The sequence below is a fragment of the Siphateles boraxobius genome, unplaced genomic scaffold (assembly GCF_051911475.1).
Source record: "Siphateles boraxobius isolate OS27281-9 unplaced genomic scaffold, OSU_SipBor_1 120, whole genome shotgun sequence".
NCBI classification, from domain to species: domain Eukaryota; kingdom Metazoa; phylum Chordata; class Actinopteri; order Cypriniformes; family Leuciscidae; genus Siphateles; species Siphateles boraxobius.
In genome coordinates, this window is record NW_027508723.1 from 2,636,519 (window position 1) to 2,655,020 (window position 18,502).

At 41.4% G+C, this 18,502-nt stretch overlaps 1 protein-coding gene across 1 annotated transcript in view; it reads left to right on the forward strand.

The window, feature by feature from the left end:
* tspoap1 (TSPO associated protein 1) overlaps positions 1–18,502 on the forward strand; it is a 139,428-nt gene that overhangs the window by 100,169 nt on the left and 20,757 nt on the right. The window contains exons 17-26 of the mRNA XM_077222102.1: positions 885–1,096; positions 5,769–5,875; positions 5,991–6,100; positions 7,139–8,026; positions 11,476–11,627; positions 12,458–12,952; positions 14,271–14,780; positions 15,221–15,379; positions 15,737–16,507; positions 18,144–18,228. Coding sequence (XP_077078217.1) covers positions 885–1,096; positions 5,769–5,875; positions 5,991–6,100; positions 7,139–8,026; positions 11,476–11,627; positions 12,458–12,952; positions 14,271–14,780; positions 15,221–15,379; positions 15,737–16,507; positions 18,144–18,228 — 3,489 coding nt within the window. The remainder of the gene's footprint in view (positions 1–884; positions 1,097–5,768; positions 5,876–5,990; positions 6,101–7,138; positions 8,027–11,475; positions 11,628–12,457; positions 12,953–14,270; positions 14,781–15,220; positions 15,380–15,736; positions 16,508–18,143; positions 18,229–18,502) is intronic.

Here is an 18,502-nt window from a genome sequence, read left to right on the forward strand (position 1 = left end):
GTTTATCTAACTATTGTTTAAGAACATAACTTGTATGCAGGGCCTAAAAATGAACGCCAAGTGCCTAATGCGAGTAATGAAAATGTGTCAATCGCCTGTTGGCCGGTAATATTGTCATTAATTCTAGCAATGCAATGTTGTAAAAACATGAACAACGCTTTGGCACAGTTAACAGGCCAGTAGCCTACTGCATCATCACGAAAGTTTAAGCCTTGCCAATTGAAATACTCAAGTGCAACAAGACGTGAAAGAGAACTTGATTCATTACTCGCTATGTGTAAGTTTTCTGTGCACAAACATCCAAAGTGCATGCCCAGAAATTTGAATCTCAGACAGCACACAAGCACTGAATTAAACTATTCTTGTCGCTTGAAGATCCTCCTAAACATAGTCAGTTATTATGTGTTAAGTGAACATAGACAGTAGAGAGAAAACGCATATTGTATTAGTATATTGGATCCGTGTTTCTTTAAGTGACACCAGCCTAAAATTCCTTCTGCCGTCTCTATAATTACATTAATCAAACAATAGACAAAGACAAAATTCACTCGCTGTTCTTGACTGAATAACTTTTGTAACTTTAATAAGGATTAATCTTTGTTTAGTTTAGTACAGTGAAGAGTATGCGGTATTTTACATTTGATTACTTCATTACATTTCGGTACCTGAAAATTTTGTTATCATAACTGTCTGTTTGTGAAAAAACAGCTTCATGGCTAGTAAGAAATATTTACTTTTTTAAAATAATTTTCTTAAGTCACCGGCCATTGGCAGGTGTGGGAAGAAGTTAGTTTTAGGCCCTGCTCGTATGTGCTCCATTGAAGAAAGTCAGTCATACTGGTTGTATTTCCCTACGCTCATTGCATGCTCTCTGTCTCTGTTAGATGTGGCTGGCGTCTTGCGGACGGTCTCCACTCCACACGCGGCTGAACTGTCCCGTCCCGAGCGCTCACCGACCACCAAACATCGAGAGCTGCCCGTCATCAGTGTAAAGTCCGGCTCCACGTCCAGCCCCAGATCTGAGACCACGCACCTCTCGCCCAGATCCACTTGCTCTCGCCCGGCCAGCCCCCGAAAGGCCAGCCCTACACATGAGGTGAGAAAAACTACACCACTACACACACAACTGAAACTAGCATGAAGAATTTATAGAAATTGAATTAAAGTCAAGTCAATGTGTCTTATCCTCTGTGCCACCGCCACCCCTTTATATAGCGCTTTTAACAATATGGGCCGTTTCAAAGCAGCTTTAGAGTGATAATTGGAAATTAGAGTAACAGAGATTGTTTTGGCTTTACAGCAGCTCTAGAATAAAGTTATTGTCCAGCTAAAGTTATTTTTGATTGATTCACTTCCATCGCAACGATCATTAGTTATTAACTTACACGACACCGTTCTAACAGAAAATTCTTTAATGCATTTCGGCCGCTCATTTGCATAAAACAGTGCCTGGTGGCTCTGTTAAATAAATTGTTAACTTAAAGGGTTAGTTCACCCAAAAATGAAAATGATGTCATTAATGACTCACCCTCATGTCGCTCCAAGCCCGTAAGACCTCCGTTCATCTTCAGAACACAGTTTAAGATATTTTAGATTTACTCCGAGAGCTTTCTGTCCCTCCATTGAAAATGTATGTACGGTATACTGTCCTTGTCCAGAAAGGAAATAAAGACATCATCAAAGTAGTCCATGTGACATCAGTGTGTTAGTTAGAATGTTTTGAAGCATACATTTTGGTCCAAAAATAACCAAAACTACGACTTTATTCAGCATTGTATTGTCTTCCGGTTCTGTTGTGGATCCGCGTTCAGTGACGCTGCTGACGTGTGTCTGGTGCGCCCGAGCTTCGTTTACAGTCTGAGGGAGACGCACGCTGGAAACAAAACAATCTTCACAAACATGTCTAAGATTTCCACACAGAGGAAGACTTGCATTTTTTTGTCCAGCCATATTTATTTGAACCCGAATACACAGACGCACCAGATACACGTCAGCATCGTCTTACGTCATCAGCGTCACTGCAGACTCGTGAACGCGGATCCCCAACAGAACCGGAAGACAATACAATGCTGAATAAAGTCGTAGTTTTTGTTATTTTTGGACCAAAATGTATTTCCGATGCTTCAAAACATTCTAACTAACCCACTGATGTCACATGGACTACTTTGATGATGTCTTTATTTCCTTTCTGGACAAGGACAGTATACCGTTCATACATTTTCAATGGAGGGACAGAAAGCTCTCGGACTAAATCTAAAATATCTTAAACTGTGTTCTGAAGATGAACGGAGGTCTTACAGGCTTGGAGCGACATGAGGGGGAGTCATTAATGACATCATTTTCATTTTTGGGTGAACTAACCCTTTAAGTTAAATTTATTTTATTTCAGTTAGTTGCCCATGTTATTTAAATAAAATGAATAAAAACTAAATAGACATATTTATTAAATATTTATAATAAATATGATTAATAAATATTTAAACCTTAAAATTAAAATATAATTCAATCAAAATAAATTAAAAATGTTTGAAAATGTAAAAAAAAATCTAAATATTAATAAATGCTATTTGATGATACTAAAATAACACTGCTAACAAGTTCATATCTTTACACTGGGTCGGAATAAACTGGGACTTGTTGTAAAAAGGTTACAAACTGAGACACATTAGAGTCATTTCTTTCACTCCACTTTTTTCTGCAGAATTATCTAGAATGCAGATCATTTGTTGGATTCTTTCTGGATTTAAATTCATGAATGGCAGGGTTGAGTGTACCTTCAAGCTTTTGTTTGATGTTTAGCTGTGAAGTTTAAAAACTGGCCTGGGTCAGACGCTGTTATGAAGGTTGTAGTAGTTGTAAGTGGTTATCCATAAAAGGTTTTACCCTTGAGCTATAAATACTGCATGCATGGGTCAATTTACTTCATACTCACAGAATCACTATACGTAGATGATTTCAGCTGCTGACTCTGCAAGTTTACTGAGGGAAAGACCTGTTGTTATCATTATTATTTGCTAATAAACGTTCTACATGTAGATGCTCGTATTTTCCAGTGGTTACATGCATAAGTAAATAAGTGCAATGTATGCATATTTTTAAGTAATTTAGTTAAATTGACTTTTGGAGTTTTGCTCATGGTTTTTTGAGGATGTGGGTGGTATGCAATTTGTCCATCCTGACATCTTAGATACACAAAAGTTTTGGCACTCACCTTTTAATTCTTGAATTCAGGTGTTTCAATCAGGCCCTGTTTACACCTGCTATTAAGATGCGTTTTGCTCGATCGGATCACAGGTAGACGAGGGAGACACATTCACGTTTACTCCTGGTGTTTTAATCCGTCTCTTCTGTCCACTTTCAACCACTTCTGTCCTGATTTCTTCGAGGGGAGGGTCTATGGACGGGTAAATGTTGGGCTTTTTCAGATCTTTCCATCTAATGGATGAAATAAGCTTGTGGAATTTAGCTTCAGTTTCTGCTCTGACAGCCACAAGACCAGCCGAACTCTATGAGTGTATGTTAGGAATCAGGAATGGAGAGAGAACATTGTGTTTGGTACGTTTTTCCTCTTCAAACCAAACTTGGGTCTCCAGCCGACAAAGTTTAAATCGCGTCTGGCTAATGCGCTTCCCATGGTGTGTACATTAGGTCAGTGGGCGGAGAGAAGACAGTGTTTTGTGGCTGTTCGAACACATTCGACTACATGAGGGTCTACACCACGAAAGCAATCCGGACGAATGTGTTTTAAACTACCTCTGGAAGTGAAAGTGGACAAGCTCAAAACGTTTTAGACCCTGTTTACAACCTGTATTTAGCCTGGTCCACCTGTGATCCAATCGACAAAAACGCTTCTTAAGGCGAAACACGGCAGGCAAAAACATTTTTTTTTTTCACTGGTCAATTTTGAGATTTTGGGATATTTGTCTTCAATAACATGTCTTCTTTCAGACTTGTGGTGAAAAAAAACCAAAATACACATTTAGGTCTTTATTTTACTATACTTTGTCTGTTTGCGTCTGTAGATGTCTCATAAATTCATCATAAGTTGGCGTTATAAATCATCCCTCTGCTCCGCGATCGCGATCTGCACCCTGTCATCACACACACCGTTAGAAAGCTCTCTCTCTCGTGTACAATACAGCCGGATCCAAATATGGTCATTTCCTTTTTATCAGCAGCCAATTGTGAAAGTGAAGGCCGGATTTAACTCTAAATGCACAATCTAATTTTACAATATTAAATCTTTAAAGCCCGTTTTCTCAAAATGACTTTTCTCTCATACTCCAAGTCCGAAATCTCCACTTCAGTAACACCTATACGTATATGCACCAAACTTTCCAGTCTTGTACCTAGTTATATTATGAAGACATTTACAGAGGGATTTGTAAATATATTATTCCTAGCCTGATTTATATAACATTTTATTCAAAAAAATTTTTTTTAAGGCTATTGACAGTATATTCTGATTTACAGGATAACAAAAGTAGATATCCATAAATCCCTCTGTAATTCTTTTCCCATCTAATATGTGAAATCAATAAAAAAAAATTTTGGAACCGGGCTTTATCCCATATTCAGATTTCGTTTTTTAAAATATATGCAAATTAGTGCATATTTAATTAGATAATGCCTAATTTGCACATTTAAACATAAAATTACAGAAAAACTTGTAATACATTTTTTTCTCATCTTAATGTAGGTAATCAACTGGGAAAGTTTCATGGTGATATGTGCTAGTTAAAAAAATTACCTTATTCACCTGTAGTGTCTCGCCTTAATACCAGGTGTAATTTGGTGTAAAAGTACCAGTTGTATTACCAGGTGTATTACCAGGTGTACACCTTAATACCAGGTGTAAATTAGTGTAAAATGCATTGTCACAGGTGTATAAAATTACCTGCATGACTGCATTGTACCAACTGTAAGTTTGGTGGAGGGGGGATTATGGTGTGGGGTTGTTTTTCAGGGTTTGGGCTCCCTTACTTCCAGTGAAGGGAAATCTTAATGCATCAGCATACCAAGACATAGTGGACAATGCTATACTTCTATCTTTGTGAGAACTGTTTGAGAAAGGCCCTTTTCTATTCTAGCATGACTGTACCCCAGTGCACAAAGCAAGGTCCATTAAATCATGGCTGGATGAGTTTGACGTGGACGTACTGACCTCAACGCGATCAAACACGTATGGGATGAACTGGAACGGAGATTGCGAGCCAATCCATCTTGTCCAAAATCAGTGCCTGACCTCACAAATGCTCTATTGGATGAATGGGCAAAAATTCCCACAGAGACACTCCAAAATATTGTGGAAAGCCTTCCCAGAAGAGTGCAGCTGATATGGCTGAAGAGACTGAAAGCCAACTCAATATAAATGTCTATGTATGAAGACTGTTAGAATGCAATGTCATTACAGTCCCTGTTGGTGTATAGGTCAGGTGTCCCACTCCTTTTGTCAATACAGTGTATATTCCATAGTGTTTAATTGGAAACACAACCTTTTACATCAACAACAAAACATCTGGGAATTAAAAGTATATCCGTTTTTTTGTTTTGTTTTATAATCCTACCTATGCACAATTGTATGGTTAGTTGCATACTATTATTTGCATTTAATGGTTTAGATTAAAATGGATTTAACCTGCCGAAGAAGAGGTAAACTTTGTTTTGGATCCAAATCACAATACCAAATTCATTAATTTTTCACATTTCAATCATCCTTTTAATATTTAATTAATTTCATATTGAGTATTTGTGTATGCGTGTTTCAGGTTGACACTGCTAGTGAAGTTGAGGAGCTTGATATTGACGTTTCTCCAGCGCCGTATTCGATCAGTAAAGGAGCAGCTAAACTCCAGGTCTTCATTGCACGTTACAGGTAAACACCATTATACTTATTTAATGATTTCTGCTTTCAGCATTTACTAAACTACCACAAACATCGCACAAATTACACACTTTAAATGTAGGCCTGTTTTTATTTCTAAATGCAGCTACAATCCCTATGATGGTCCTAATGATAACCCGGAGGTTGAGTTGCCCCTCACAGCGGGAGAGTACATTTACGTCTATGGAGACATGGATGATGACGGCTTCTATGAGGGTGAGTTTATTCACTGATTTGATTGAGATAAATGAGACCAAATTAAATGTTAAAAATTCCCAGTAGATGCTGTAAATGCACTGAATAAAAAACAGACCTCAGATTAAAAAAAATATATATGTATATTTTGGACTAGCATTAGCTGTTGAAATATTTTTTAACTAGACTATTGAAAAATAGGCGTGAGCAGACTTTTTTTATTAATTAATTATTTTTTAAATATATTTTTAAAATAAATAATAAAAGGTTTTCCTAAATGCTTATATGTATATATGTGTGTGTTCGTGTATGTATGTGTGTGTGTAAGTATGTGTGGGTGTAAGAATGTGTGCACGTATGTATGTATGTATGAGTGTGTGCATGTCTGTGTGCGTGCATGTCTGTGTGCGTGCATGTCTGTGTGGGTGCATGTATGTGTGTGCATGTTTGTGTGCGTGCGTGTCTGTGTGCGTGTATGTATGTATGTGTGTGCGTGTATGTGTGTGTGTGCATGTATGTGTGTGTGTGTACGTGTGTATGCGTGCGTGCGTGCGTGTCTGTGTGCGTGTATGTATGTGTGTGCGTGTGTGTTCGTGTGCATGTGTCTGTGTGCTTGTGTGTCTGTATGCGTGTGTGTGTGTGTGTGTGTGTGTGTGTGTGTGTGTGTGTGTGTGTGTGTGTGTGTGTGTGTGTGTGTGTGTGTGTGTGTGTGTGTGTGTGTGTGTGTGTGTGTGTGTGTGTGTGCGTGTGTATGTCTGTGTGCGTGTGTCTGTGTGTGCGTGTGTGTGTGTGTGTGTGTGTGTGTGCGTGTGTGTATGTATGAGTGTAAGAATGTGTGCATTTATGTATGTATGTGTGTAAGTATGTGTGTGCATGTATGTATGTATGTATGTGTGTATGTGTGTGTGTGTGTGTATGTATGTATGTATGTACACTATTTGTACTAAAAGGTCATTACCAACTACTCAATACACTCTAGCATTGTGGTTCTAGCACTTTAAATTTCCTTCAACAACACTACCAGACCTATAACTAACACTATTGTGTTAAACCATTTAGGCGAGCTGATGGACGGTAGAAGAGGCCTCGTTCCCTCCAACTTTGTGGAGCGTGTGTCGGACGACGACTTCATGAGCTCACACCCTCATCAGGCGGGCGATATGTCCCATAATTCCTTCCAGGAGAGCAGCTTTCACAGCGGCAGTGAGCGGCTGCACCAACACCACTTACGTTTCGCCCACAGCGCCTCCGAGAGGACGGAGACCTCCACGACAGCCTCAGCTCCCGCTGACAATGCCAAAGCCAACCCCACTAACCCTGCCCTGGCCGCCCCGCTCACCAACGGCTTAGACTTGGATCTAGAGGATGTGGGGGTGGACACTGTGCCTTACCCCCGCAAGCTAACACTAATCAAGCAGCTAGCTAAGAGTATCATCATTGGCTGGGAGTCTCCGCTAGTCCCGTCCGGCTGGGGTTCAGTGTTTAGCTATAATGTCTACGTGGACCACGAGTTGCGGATCAGCGTGCCATATGGTACCCAAACGAAGGCCGTTCTGGAGAAGCTGGATTTAGCACAGAAAGCATATCGGATTGCAGTGCAGAGTCTGACGGAGCGCGGGAACTCGGACCAGCTGCGTTGCAGTATCCTCGTTGGGCGGGATGTGTGCGTGGCGCCGATTCACCTGCGCGTCGAACGTGTAACGGCTACCTCGGCCAGCCTGACCTGGCTACCTAGCAACAGTAACTACGTGCACATTGTGTCTTTGAATGACGAAGAGTGCGAGCTGGTTAAGGCGGGATGCTATTCACTGTGCCTCAGTAACCTCACACCCAACCTGAATTACAGCGTTAAAGTGGAGGCCAGGCCACACCGCACAGCCTGGGAACTACCGCCGGAGTGCCGAGAACGCAAAACCGCAGTGACCTCTTTCACAACTCTGACTGCAGGTGAGATGCAAAGATGAGACTGGAAACTAGTGTATAAGGGCTTTAACACCGGGTAGTTCTAGGAACTTAGGCCCCATTCACACTACTGCGTTTTAGTTTAGAAACGGAGAATTAAAACTTATATGATCTCCGTCCACACCAGCGTTTTAGCTGCATATTATATTTAATTGATCTCCGTTCACATTAAAACGACTGAAAACGCGAATCACGTCACCATTCACCTACACTGGGCATGCGTGTGCCGGTGTAAACAGATTGACTGTTCCTCAGATTTCGCTGAGGTTGATAAGTGCCAATCTGGACATTTGAAAGTTTTCGCACCATTCCTCAGGAACCACAACTTCATTGATCAAATTATCCCACCATACGCTGGTTCTTCCCGGCTTAACCCAAAACCGACGCTCCATGTACGGTCGATACCGCCGCTACACACGGAGTCACAGATCGCTGGAATAATAGCTTGCCTCCGGCACATGTACAGTTATAGCATTGTAAAATGCAGAATTTACTTGCACTAGCGTAACTGGTAGTCCAGACTGTTGCTGTATGTTTTCTTCCGTTGTATGACCCAATCAGAGAGCCGAGCGTGAGCCTCTGCGTCATTGTTTCTAAAGTCCTCTGTTTTGACCCGTCTTCACTAAAACGGCCTCCGGAGATTCAAAACAGGGTCGGCAGCGTTTCTAAACTTCTCCGTTATAGGTCTTCGTTTTTGCCGTTTTAGTCTGGACGGGAGGTGCAAACGTAGCAAAAGGTCTCCATTTCTAAACTAAAACGTAGTAGTGTGGATGGGGCCTTATTTATAAGAACTAGCACCAGGGTGGTTACCCGAGAACTAATGGTTCCCTTAGGAAGGTTTTCCTGGTTGCATTTGCATCGCCAGTAGGAACTCTGAAGTAATGTAAGCCGTGCTTATTGTTGTGACTTTTATTTTGATGGCGTTGAGAGCGCCGAGGATACAGTGCATCTCATTCTCCATGTTCATTATGCTGGGTACACACTAAAAGATTTTTTACATCTTATAAGATTTTCAAAATGTGATAGACCACAAACATGAGGACAAAAAATCCTAGATTTAACCGTTTTGCTCCTACAGTGTGTGGTGTGCCATGATGTGACAAAGACAGCACACCACACACAAACAGTGTATATTTATTTGGTTAAATGTTCAATACGCCTATAATAAAACCATGGTTAATCCATCTTTCTCTCTCTTTCTCTCTCTCTCACACACACACACAAACACATCATGTGTACTGGTACACCTATCCTAATATGGAACGGTTTTTATTCTGAGCTAATTAGATTTTCTGTCACCAACCTATCCAACACAGAAAACTTTTCAGAATTTTTAAATTTGAATAAATATGGGTCATAATGTAGGTCAAACCAGTAACCAGTTGTAACCAGCGTCAGCCAGAGCCTGAGGAAACGGTGCTCGCATTCTCCATGTTCATTCGTTTACGATCTGTCTAACAGTCCTGTTATACGTTCACATGCGTTCGGCCAATCAGCGTACAGTAATGTCCCTGATAGTTCCTATAATGCTGGTTTAGACCCTGCTCTGAAGTAGGAGCTAAATAAGTTCCTCCAAGTGGAGTTCCTAGAACTAAAATCGTTCCTAGTTCCTGCGGTGCGAACACGCCAAAATCCGGGAACTTCCGCCAATAGTTTTAGGAAACTATGAAAAGGTTCCTCCGGTGCAAAAGCCCCTTATGTATATGGTACTCAACCAGAATACGTATTTTGTTACCAATTTTAAATACCAAAAATTGCTCTTTAACCATAGACTTCTACAAGTTATCAGGCAAACGTATCAAAGCGCATTTTCGCTAGTAGCAGTCTACCTTGCATTGCCAATGGGCTAGAATTGACAGTTGCAGTCGGAGGAGAATCTATAAGATAATCTGTAGTTAAATTCTGCATGAAACATAAGTTATGGTTAAAATAATATAAGTTGATCGTATAATAAAAAATAAAAACTTCCCTATTGTGACATATATCCAAGTGAAACAGCTATTCAAACTAGAAAAAATGTGGGGCGGGGCTTGATTTTGTCTATTGGGAATTGATTGGATGGTTGTGGTTTGCTATTGGTGGATCTCATGTGAGTGACAGGTTGTCCTGCCCTCGCCATCAGAGAAGAGAAGAGATGTCGCTGCAAAAGGGAGGGAAGTTAGTTTGCAATTCACAATTTAAAATGATGTGCACAGATAAATAATTTATAATAATAAACACTGCAGTATTCCATTAGAAAAATGGAAGAATTTCATGGTGACTTAATATTCAGGAGCAAATTTGGTAATACTTTATTTTACAGTCCAGTTCCCCATGTACATATTATGTAGTATGTATTTGACCCTGAACCTAACCCAAACCCATGTAGTTACCTTATATTAACCAGTGCTTTTTTAAGTGCACGTAATTGACCTTATGTGTATGCACTTGTTGGAATTCAAGCAGCATAATAAGCGTCAAGACTTATATGCTATATGTTAATATTATCACCACATTATTTGACAAGCGGTGGTTATAGGCATTTTGGTTGACTTCCTACTTTACTAGTATATGAAGTATATGGAATGCTTCTAGCTATTTTGTTGCATTTCAGAATATATCAGGATGTAATTCATAATATAAACTGCATAATGGATTGGCATAAACTAAAGAGTTTAAAAAATAAGGCTACGTTCACACTGCAGGCTGAAACGACCCAATTCCAATTTTTTTGCACCTATGCGACCTGTATCTGATCTTTTCATGACAGTCTGAACGACACAGATACGAACTTTTCAAATGCGACCCAGGCTACTTGGGTATGTGGTCCAAATCCGATATGTATCCGATCTTTTGGAATGCGACTTCAATCTGAACGGCCAGGTCACATGTATCCGACCTGCACGTCATTGATATGCGACAAATGTCATAATTCTGCATTGAAGTAGGCGGGAATGAGAAGATAAACAGCAACTATTTCGGACGATGCTGAGACCAGTCAATGGAAGGGAAGCAAGGTTTCTGATTTAATTAATATTTGGGGCGACAGCTCTATTCAGGCCATGTTTAGCTACTTCCGCAAACAACAGGTGACGTCGTTGACCGGTGAGTACTCTTCTGCGCATGCGGGTCACTTTTATGTCATTTCACGTTCACGTTCACACAGGAGATCACAAAAGGTAGCATTTAATTGGAAATGTGAACGGCCTTGCAAAAGAATCGGATTTTTGCAAAAAAATTAAATTGAGCAATGAGCATAAGCCCCTGCAGTGTGAACGAGGCCTAAGAGTGGTTGGAGACATTAGCTAAAAGAAAAACTGCATTGAAATGCCAATCACTGATGAAACGCTCACAATAAGACCGGGAACAACATGTATTAAGAAAGAGTCCATTTTTATTTTGTGTTAACTTCAACATTTCTGTGTGTGACCTTTGACCCTTTGCTTTGTCCCTAGGTCCTCCTGATGCTCCTCTGGATGTGCAGTTGGAGCAGGGCCCGTCTCCGGGAATAGCTCAAATCAGCTGGCTGCCCGTTACTATAGATGCTGCCGGGACGTCCAATGGTGTCCGAGTCACTGGCTACACAATCTATGCTGACAAGAAGAAGGTGAATGACTGTGACCACCAATATGCATAATCTTAACAAAATAACAAAAAGTCATCTGAGAATAAGTCCACTTTATATTTATATACTGTATAACAATACTGTATAAATAATATTTTAGATTATATAAAAAGCAATTAAAAATGTGTATAAAACAGGCTAAGCGTAAATGTAAATTTAGTTTACACATATACAGTGTGTGTATATATATATATATATATATACATTTATATTTATGCTTAGGATCTAAATGTTTGCGGTAGTGTTTGAAACTAGATGAATGATAAATTGTATGATATTCTTTATAAAACTAAAATTGTAAAACAAAAAACATCTGAAATACCCATATAATGGTTAAGGGGAATCTTTAAGTGCTCATCATATATGTTCCTTCTTCAGTAGTTTAAGGTCCTCTCAAAAGCGCGGTTTGAAATCGCTGGTGTTTCTGACGTCACAAACTACCATGTAACCAATCAGATCAATGAGTGTTTGTCAACAAGTAGATCTCTGAGTTGCTGTGAGTGAGTGGAGGCGGGGCTAATTTTCATATTCATAGAACTGCGTATACTAAATGAGGCAGGGGTGTAGAGTTATATTCAAGCTATTTTAAGGCATGAAAAAAAAAATCAAGGAAAAACTGCTTAAATATTTCAGTTTGGTGATCAAAGATGAGTTTTTAGGGATAAAATGATTGACATCAGGGGGACTTTAATTGTGTGCACTTCATGAATGTCCGGAGTGAGCAGAGCTTAAATCTTGATCTTACTCAAATTTAAATTCACAAATTAATTTCAGAGTGTTCATCATGACTTAACTTTTGCTTCTGTCTTCAGGTATTAGAGGTGTCGTCTCCTACAGCAGGCAGCGTTCTGATCGGTCCATCTCAGATCCAGACGTTACAGGCGGCCCATGAGCTCACCGTCCGAACCATGTCAGCTTTTGGCGAGTCGGTGGACTCATTGTCGGTGAATGTGCCCGCCAAATTGCCTGCCATCATGTCCGGTGCCTCATTGCCTCAATGCCAGTCTTTGCCAGCTACCACCAGTGTCCTCATGGCCAGTGCCAATCCAGACCCTGCTGTTTGTGCCACATCTCTCTCTGCTGCCAAAATGACCATTCTGCCACACGCTGCTACACTAGACGAGCACACCATTGGTCCTGTTCGGGGAGTTTATGTCAACACTCCCAAAACAGTCACTCGTGAGGTGCCTCCTTCTCCTGCGTCCTATGTAGAAGCCTGGGCAAACCCAACATCAACTACAACACTGACGACTACAATGGCAGCACAAGAAGCATTGTCACTATGTGCCTCGCATACTAACTCAACGGTGGGTCTCAACTAAATGTCATCTTGTCTACAGTTTTAGTCACTGCTCTGTGCAAGTAGTCTTTTGCCAAACACTTAGAGCCCAAAAAAAGTGTAAACATATGTGTTTCTTTATTCTGTGGAACACAGAAAAAGATGTGCATGTATGCTGTCGAGATTCAAAATTGATAAAAAGGAACACCAAATTTATCATAAAAATAAACAGTAGTGTTGCATAATGAACAGACCATTTTAGACTGTAACTCTGGGGTGTCTTCTCATGCCCTATTTATAAATAGTCAAACTCAAAAGAGGTTTGAGAACTACAGAGGAAGTAAGACTTAAGTTTTATAAACCATGTAATATATTGCCCTCAGTTCATTTTCTTGTTTGGAAAATAGCCAGGACATTCTACTTTTTTCAGATCTGATTTTTGGTTAAGACCAGTAACTTTTTGAAGCCCTGATCTAAGCTTTAGCCACTGCATTTGGTCTTACTCGACCCACTTCTATTTCGATTCGAACGGGTCTCTCCGGCATGGCAGGCAGGCACACTAACAAGTACGCTAAAGACCACAGCCTCTAGTTTCAGTCATAAGCACAACTCAAGAGGCCGAGTTTTACACTCACAGCTCTCACTAGATTGCTTCCATTACACTAACCCTCTAAACCTTACTCCCATCCGGGTCTCAGCACCAAATGTAACTGGTTCCACTCGACCCGCTCCGAGCGGGATTTGAACTGGTGTCTCAGGCATGGGAGGCAGGCTTGTAAACAAAGACACTAAAGGCTGCAGCTTCTAGTATCAGTCATAAGCACACATCTAGAGGCCGAGTTTTACCCTCACAGCTTTTACTAGATTGCCTCCATTACACTAACCCCTCTAAACCTTACTCCCATCTGGGTTTCGGCACCAAATGCAACTGGTTCCACTCGACCCGCTCCGAGTGGGATTTGAACTGGCGTCTCCGGCATGGGAGGCAGGCAGGCAAACAAAGACACTAAAGACCGCAGCCTCTAGAGTCAATAACTAACATGCCTTTTGAGGCCAGGGGAGTGAGTTTTACACACACCAATCTTACTAGCTTTGCTCTGTTGCACTCACCCTCCTAAACCTCACACCCATACGGGTCACGGCACCAAATGTAACTAGTCCTACTCAACATGCTTCGCGCTTGCCTCCATTACACATTAACGCAAATTTCATGTAGAGTATGATGTAGAACTGTTTCAGTTTATATATATTGTCTGTGTGCAGAGATATTGGATGTAACGTTTCTCTTTAGGGTTGGGAATGAGTATTATATCAGTTTGAGTTGTAAAAGTGTTATCCATCAACAGGTGAGTGTATCTGCACCCATGGTCACACCTGCGGCTGTGGTCGTGCCTGTGCCTGTTGCCACACCAACGTCCATGGCTGTACCTGCTCCCTTGAACACACCAGTACACATGCCAGTGCCCATGACTGTGCCAGGTCCTGTGGTTGTGCCAACATCTGCCACCATTCCTGTACCTGTTGGTGTACCTGCATCAGTGCAAGTGCAGTCCAGTGTGGCCCCTACAGCGCTTTACCCCAGCAGAGAGACAGACAGCCCAGGAGTCCAACGTCCTGTTGCCTCCCTCTCCGAATTCCTGGAGGATCCACCTGCCAAACTTCATACACCGCCACCAATTTACACATGCCCCAAGGTTAACATCCCAGGAAAGGACCCTCTTAATATCCCAGATATGCACCCACTGAGGCCTCCCAATCCATCGCCTTTTGAGTCCGAGCCTGAGGAGGACAGAGAAAACACCAGGCTTGTGTCCATGGAGGAGTTCCTACGGCCTGTACCTCAACCTCGTATGAAGGTCAGTTTCCAAACCAAATCAGGAGACCATATGTGTACCTGTGCAATTAAGATCATTTTACACTGCATTCTTTTTGAATATCTTTCTTTCAGAGCTAATCTTGATATACAAATTTGTTCCATCAGAGAAACACCCTTTGATGCATGAACTGTGCGTGTTATTACTCTGATGTGAACTGATGTGTAACATTATGTGTTGTGCTAGTGCACTGGTGTCCAGTTCTGCTCCTGGAGGGCCATTGCCCTGCAAAGTTCCAACCCTAATTAAACACACCTGAAATGGCTCATCAAGGTGTTTGGAATTACTTGAAACTTCCTGTTGGAGCAAGTTGGAGCAGTTGGAATTAAACTCTACATGAAGTTGGCCCTCCTGGAATGGACACCCCTGACCTAGAGTCTCAGAAACCTGTTGAAATTGTTGTTTCTTTTGTACTCTATCAGGTATATGCTGGTGGTCTTATAGACCCTCCCCCAGAGTATAATGGGGAGAGCAGTCGGTCTGATCTGTCAGACATACTGGAAGAAGAGGAGGAAGATCTATACTCTGAGACTATCACTGACGTCCCCTCCAGAGGTTATGGTACATCTCGTACGGCAAGGGTATGTACATGCACATGAACACGTAGTATTCCTCATTGAACCTTTGGACAAAATGCTGAGTCTTGTTGCGATGTAGCAAGTTCTGATTGGCTGTAATTGTGCTGTGTGATACAGCATTTTTGCTTTTGGTGTGGACAGGCAAATTACTCAAGTAGAAACTTGTTAGCGAACAAAGTTAGCCATACTTTTACGTTCTTTCTGTTCTTATATTTCCTCTGTTGCATTTTAATTTTCTTGTTTCTTTTTCTTGTTTTCTTCTATTTTCAACTTTTGACACCAAACAAAACCAACCTTTTTCCTCATCTGTATGTTTTCAATCTATCGACTTGTCCATTCCTACTTCTAAAACAACCCCAGTGTGAAATGTGGGAAACTGATAGTGATGAAGAAATTTTGGAGAGGATTATAAAGCTCCCCCCTCAGGTCTACCACAACAAACAGCTCTTCAGCATCCCAGAAGTCACGGAAGAGGAAGACAACTCCGAATCAGAACCCTATACTAGACATTCCCCAGGCCGGACTGCTTCAGGCAAGGGCCGCCAGACTGGACGCGAGGGTTGCCGACATTCTCCCTTCCACCAAAGTCATGGACATAAAACTGAATCTAAATCGCCCGTAGTGAGGTACAAAGGGACAGCACCAGTCAGGACTAGACCCAGAGTGCACTATGCTGACACAGTGGACACCATCAACTATCAGGATGAGGACGAGGAGGAGGTGGAGTTGGACTCTGATAGTAGCCTGTACGCTGGGCCTAGTTCTGGAAGTGTGGGTGTGCGCCGTACAACGCACAAAGGACATGGCGATCGACTCAGGAGAGAGGCCTTACTCCGTAGCCAGATGTCTTCAGATCTCTCTGGCATTATGGCATCTTCAGGAATAGGGCAGGGACCTTATTTAGTTAGCAAGACCGCACCCCGCGTGAAGTCGCCCACCGGACCCTCGACAGAGATTGACGTAGAGTATGGAACTGATAATGAAGAGGAGCAACGGCTGTTTGACCCTGGAGAAGTGGTGTTAGACCAGATGAGCTCTGAGTGGTGGGTGGAGGGTGGTAACAATGAGTACCACAACCTGCCCCTGACATGCAGATCCCAGCCAGAGTTGCCCCCAAGCAACCGCTCATGGGTGGGTTGTCCTCTGTCCATCTGTCTCCTGCTGTCCCTTGAGACGCTCTCTTTGAGAAACCTGCCCATCCCTTTAGGAGATGGCTTAAACCTTTTGCGTCCTAAAAGCAAAGATGAGCGCTGGTTTGCATCCACATCATTTGCTATTCTTATCAGTTCACTGTAACTTAACTTGCTTCCAACTTGCAGTATCATAGTTGGAAGGCTTAGAATGTTTTCTTGAATTTAGGAATGACAATCTTAAGAAATTGAGCAATTCTGGTTCTAATTCCACTTAATGATTTCATCAAGATTCCTTTTAGTAATTTGGAGATAAAGTGGACAATATTATTGCATTCACTACCCTAGCACCTCTGATATGTATATTGCATGTTAAGTTGTTAAAGAAGAATGCAGGAAGGAAGTTAAGGAAGGATGTTACAGAACTATTAATGTAACTGAAAGTCTGAACGAAACCAAATGTCCGTTCTGAATAAGACGTGGTTCTCGATTCGAAACTCTACATGGAGTTAGCATTTCAAATGCATTCATTTACCACATATGATGTTAAGTGGTTATTGTGGTACATGGAATTCCACCAAGTACACAGTGACACCCAACACAAATTTTTCTGTGGATGCAAAAGGTTTGAGTCTGTACATCTGGTTCCTTGCATTTGGTTGTGTACCCTACACCCTTTCTCCCAGTCTCTAGTCAAAGCATTGTCATATTTGTAGTTGTGTAGCTGACAACACTGCTCTATGTATTTGTCCTACATCTTACTGTACTCTTTCCAGTCTTCAGTTAGAATGTTGCTATGCTAAGGCCTTGGCTTTCCATTACCGCTCAACAGGTTTACTTGCTCTAGTGCATCCCCTTTCCTTGATATTAATGGGATGCTTCTTGCCCCACATGTTGTCAAGGTTGTCTAGAGACTGCTTAAGCGGTTAAAGCAGAGACGGGACAATACAGATGTGCTGTTTGAAACTGTATAATGTACCTGCAAAAGGGATCTCCTTGTTGTTGTTATGAAGAACAACCCTAAGCGCTGCTGCTTTTTATCTGGAATCAAATGTTGCTTAAACAATAATTTTTACGTGTCAGTGTGAGTGTGTGTTTGTGTATTTCAGGGCTCCAGGCTAATTGCTGATTCAACAAAAATGTTTGCATCATTTGCATCAATCTACAGTATTTGCCATTAGGCATAGACACCAAAACTTCTTATGTGGCTTCTTTAAATACTCTAGAAAGGTGCACAAACACAGATGCAAATACTTGGCCAATGCAATCGCAGTCAGTTGTAAATAGCTAGATAGCTTGAAGCTAGAATAGTTTTGTAGACAATGTTTCAGATCTTTTGTTTAGCAGGTAGTAAGCTAAGCAAACTTCACACTGGAACACGGACTACTGCAAATGTTCCAAATGCAAGCTTGGCAATTCATATATTATGGACTGTTATTTGGCAAGTAAAAAGTATAACTTGGCCCCAAAATACTTTATTAGCAGCAAGTAACTCACATGCGATTGCTCTAGTCTGGAGCCCCTAGTGTTCATATGTGGTATTACATGCAGTTTGTGTGATGGTGATGTCATCCCACTGTTTCAGTGACTGTTTCCCACCATTGTAATCATCTAACTGCTTGTTTCCCTTACATTAGGAGGCAGCTGGAAGAGAAGATCCAGGTGCAATGTGGTGCGGTGTCACTCAAAAATCATCACGCTCTGAAATTAGACTGCACAGAGGTGAGACTCTCACTTCCCTCTCTCTCACTATAGAAGCAGATTAACTCTAGACAGCTTGTCATGACACAGGAGGAATTGACAACTATGAAAATAGCTTCCGGGATAATACCTGACCACTGTGTGTTGCATACAGCTCTCGTTTAGATCACACCCATCACTGCCCTTCTTCTCCAAATTTACTTTCAACCACACCCACATGTGTGTCAGCCCAATCTAAATTGGGGACTACTTTTGTTCCTAGATAAAACTGATAAGTATTGTTTTCTGAGGCTGA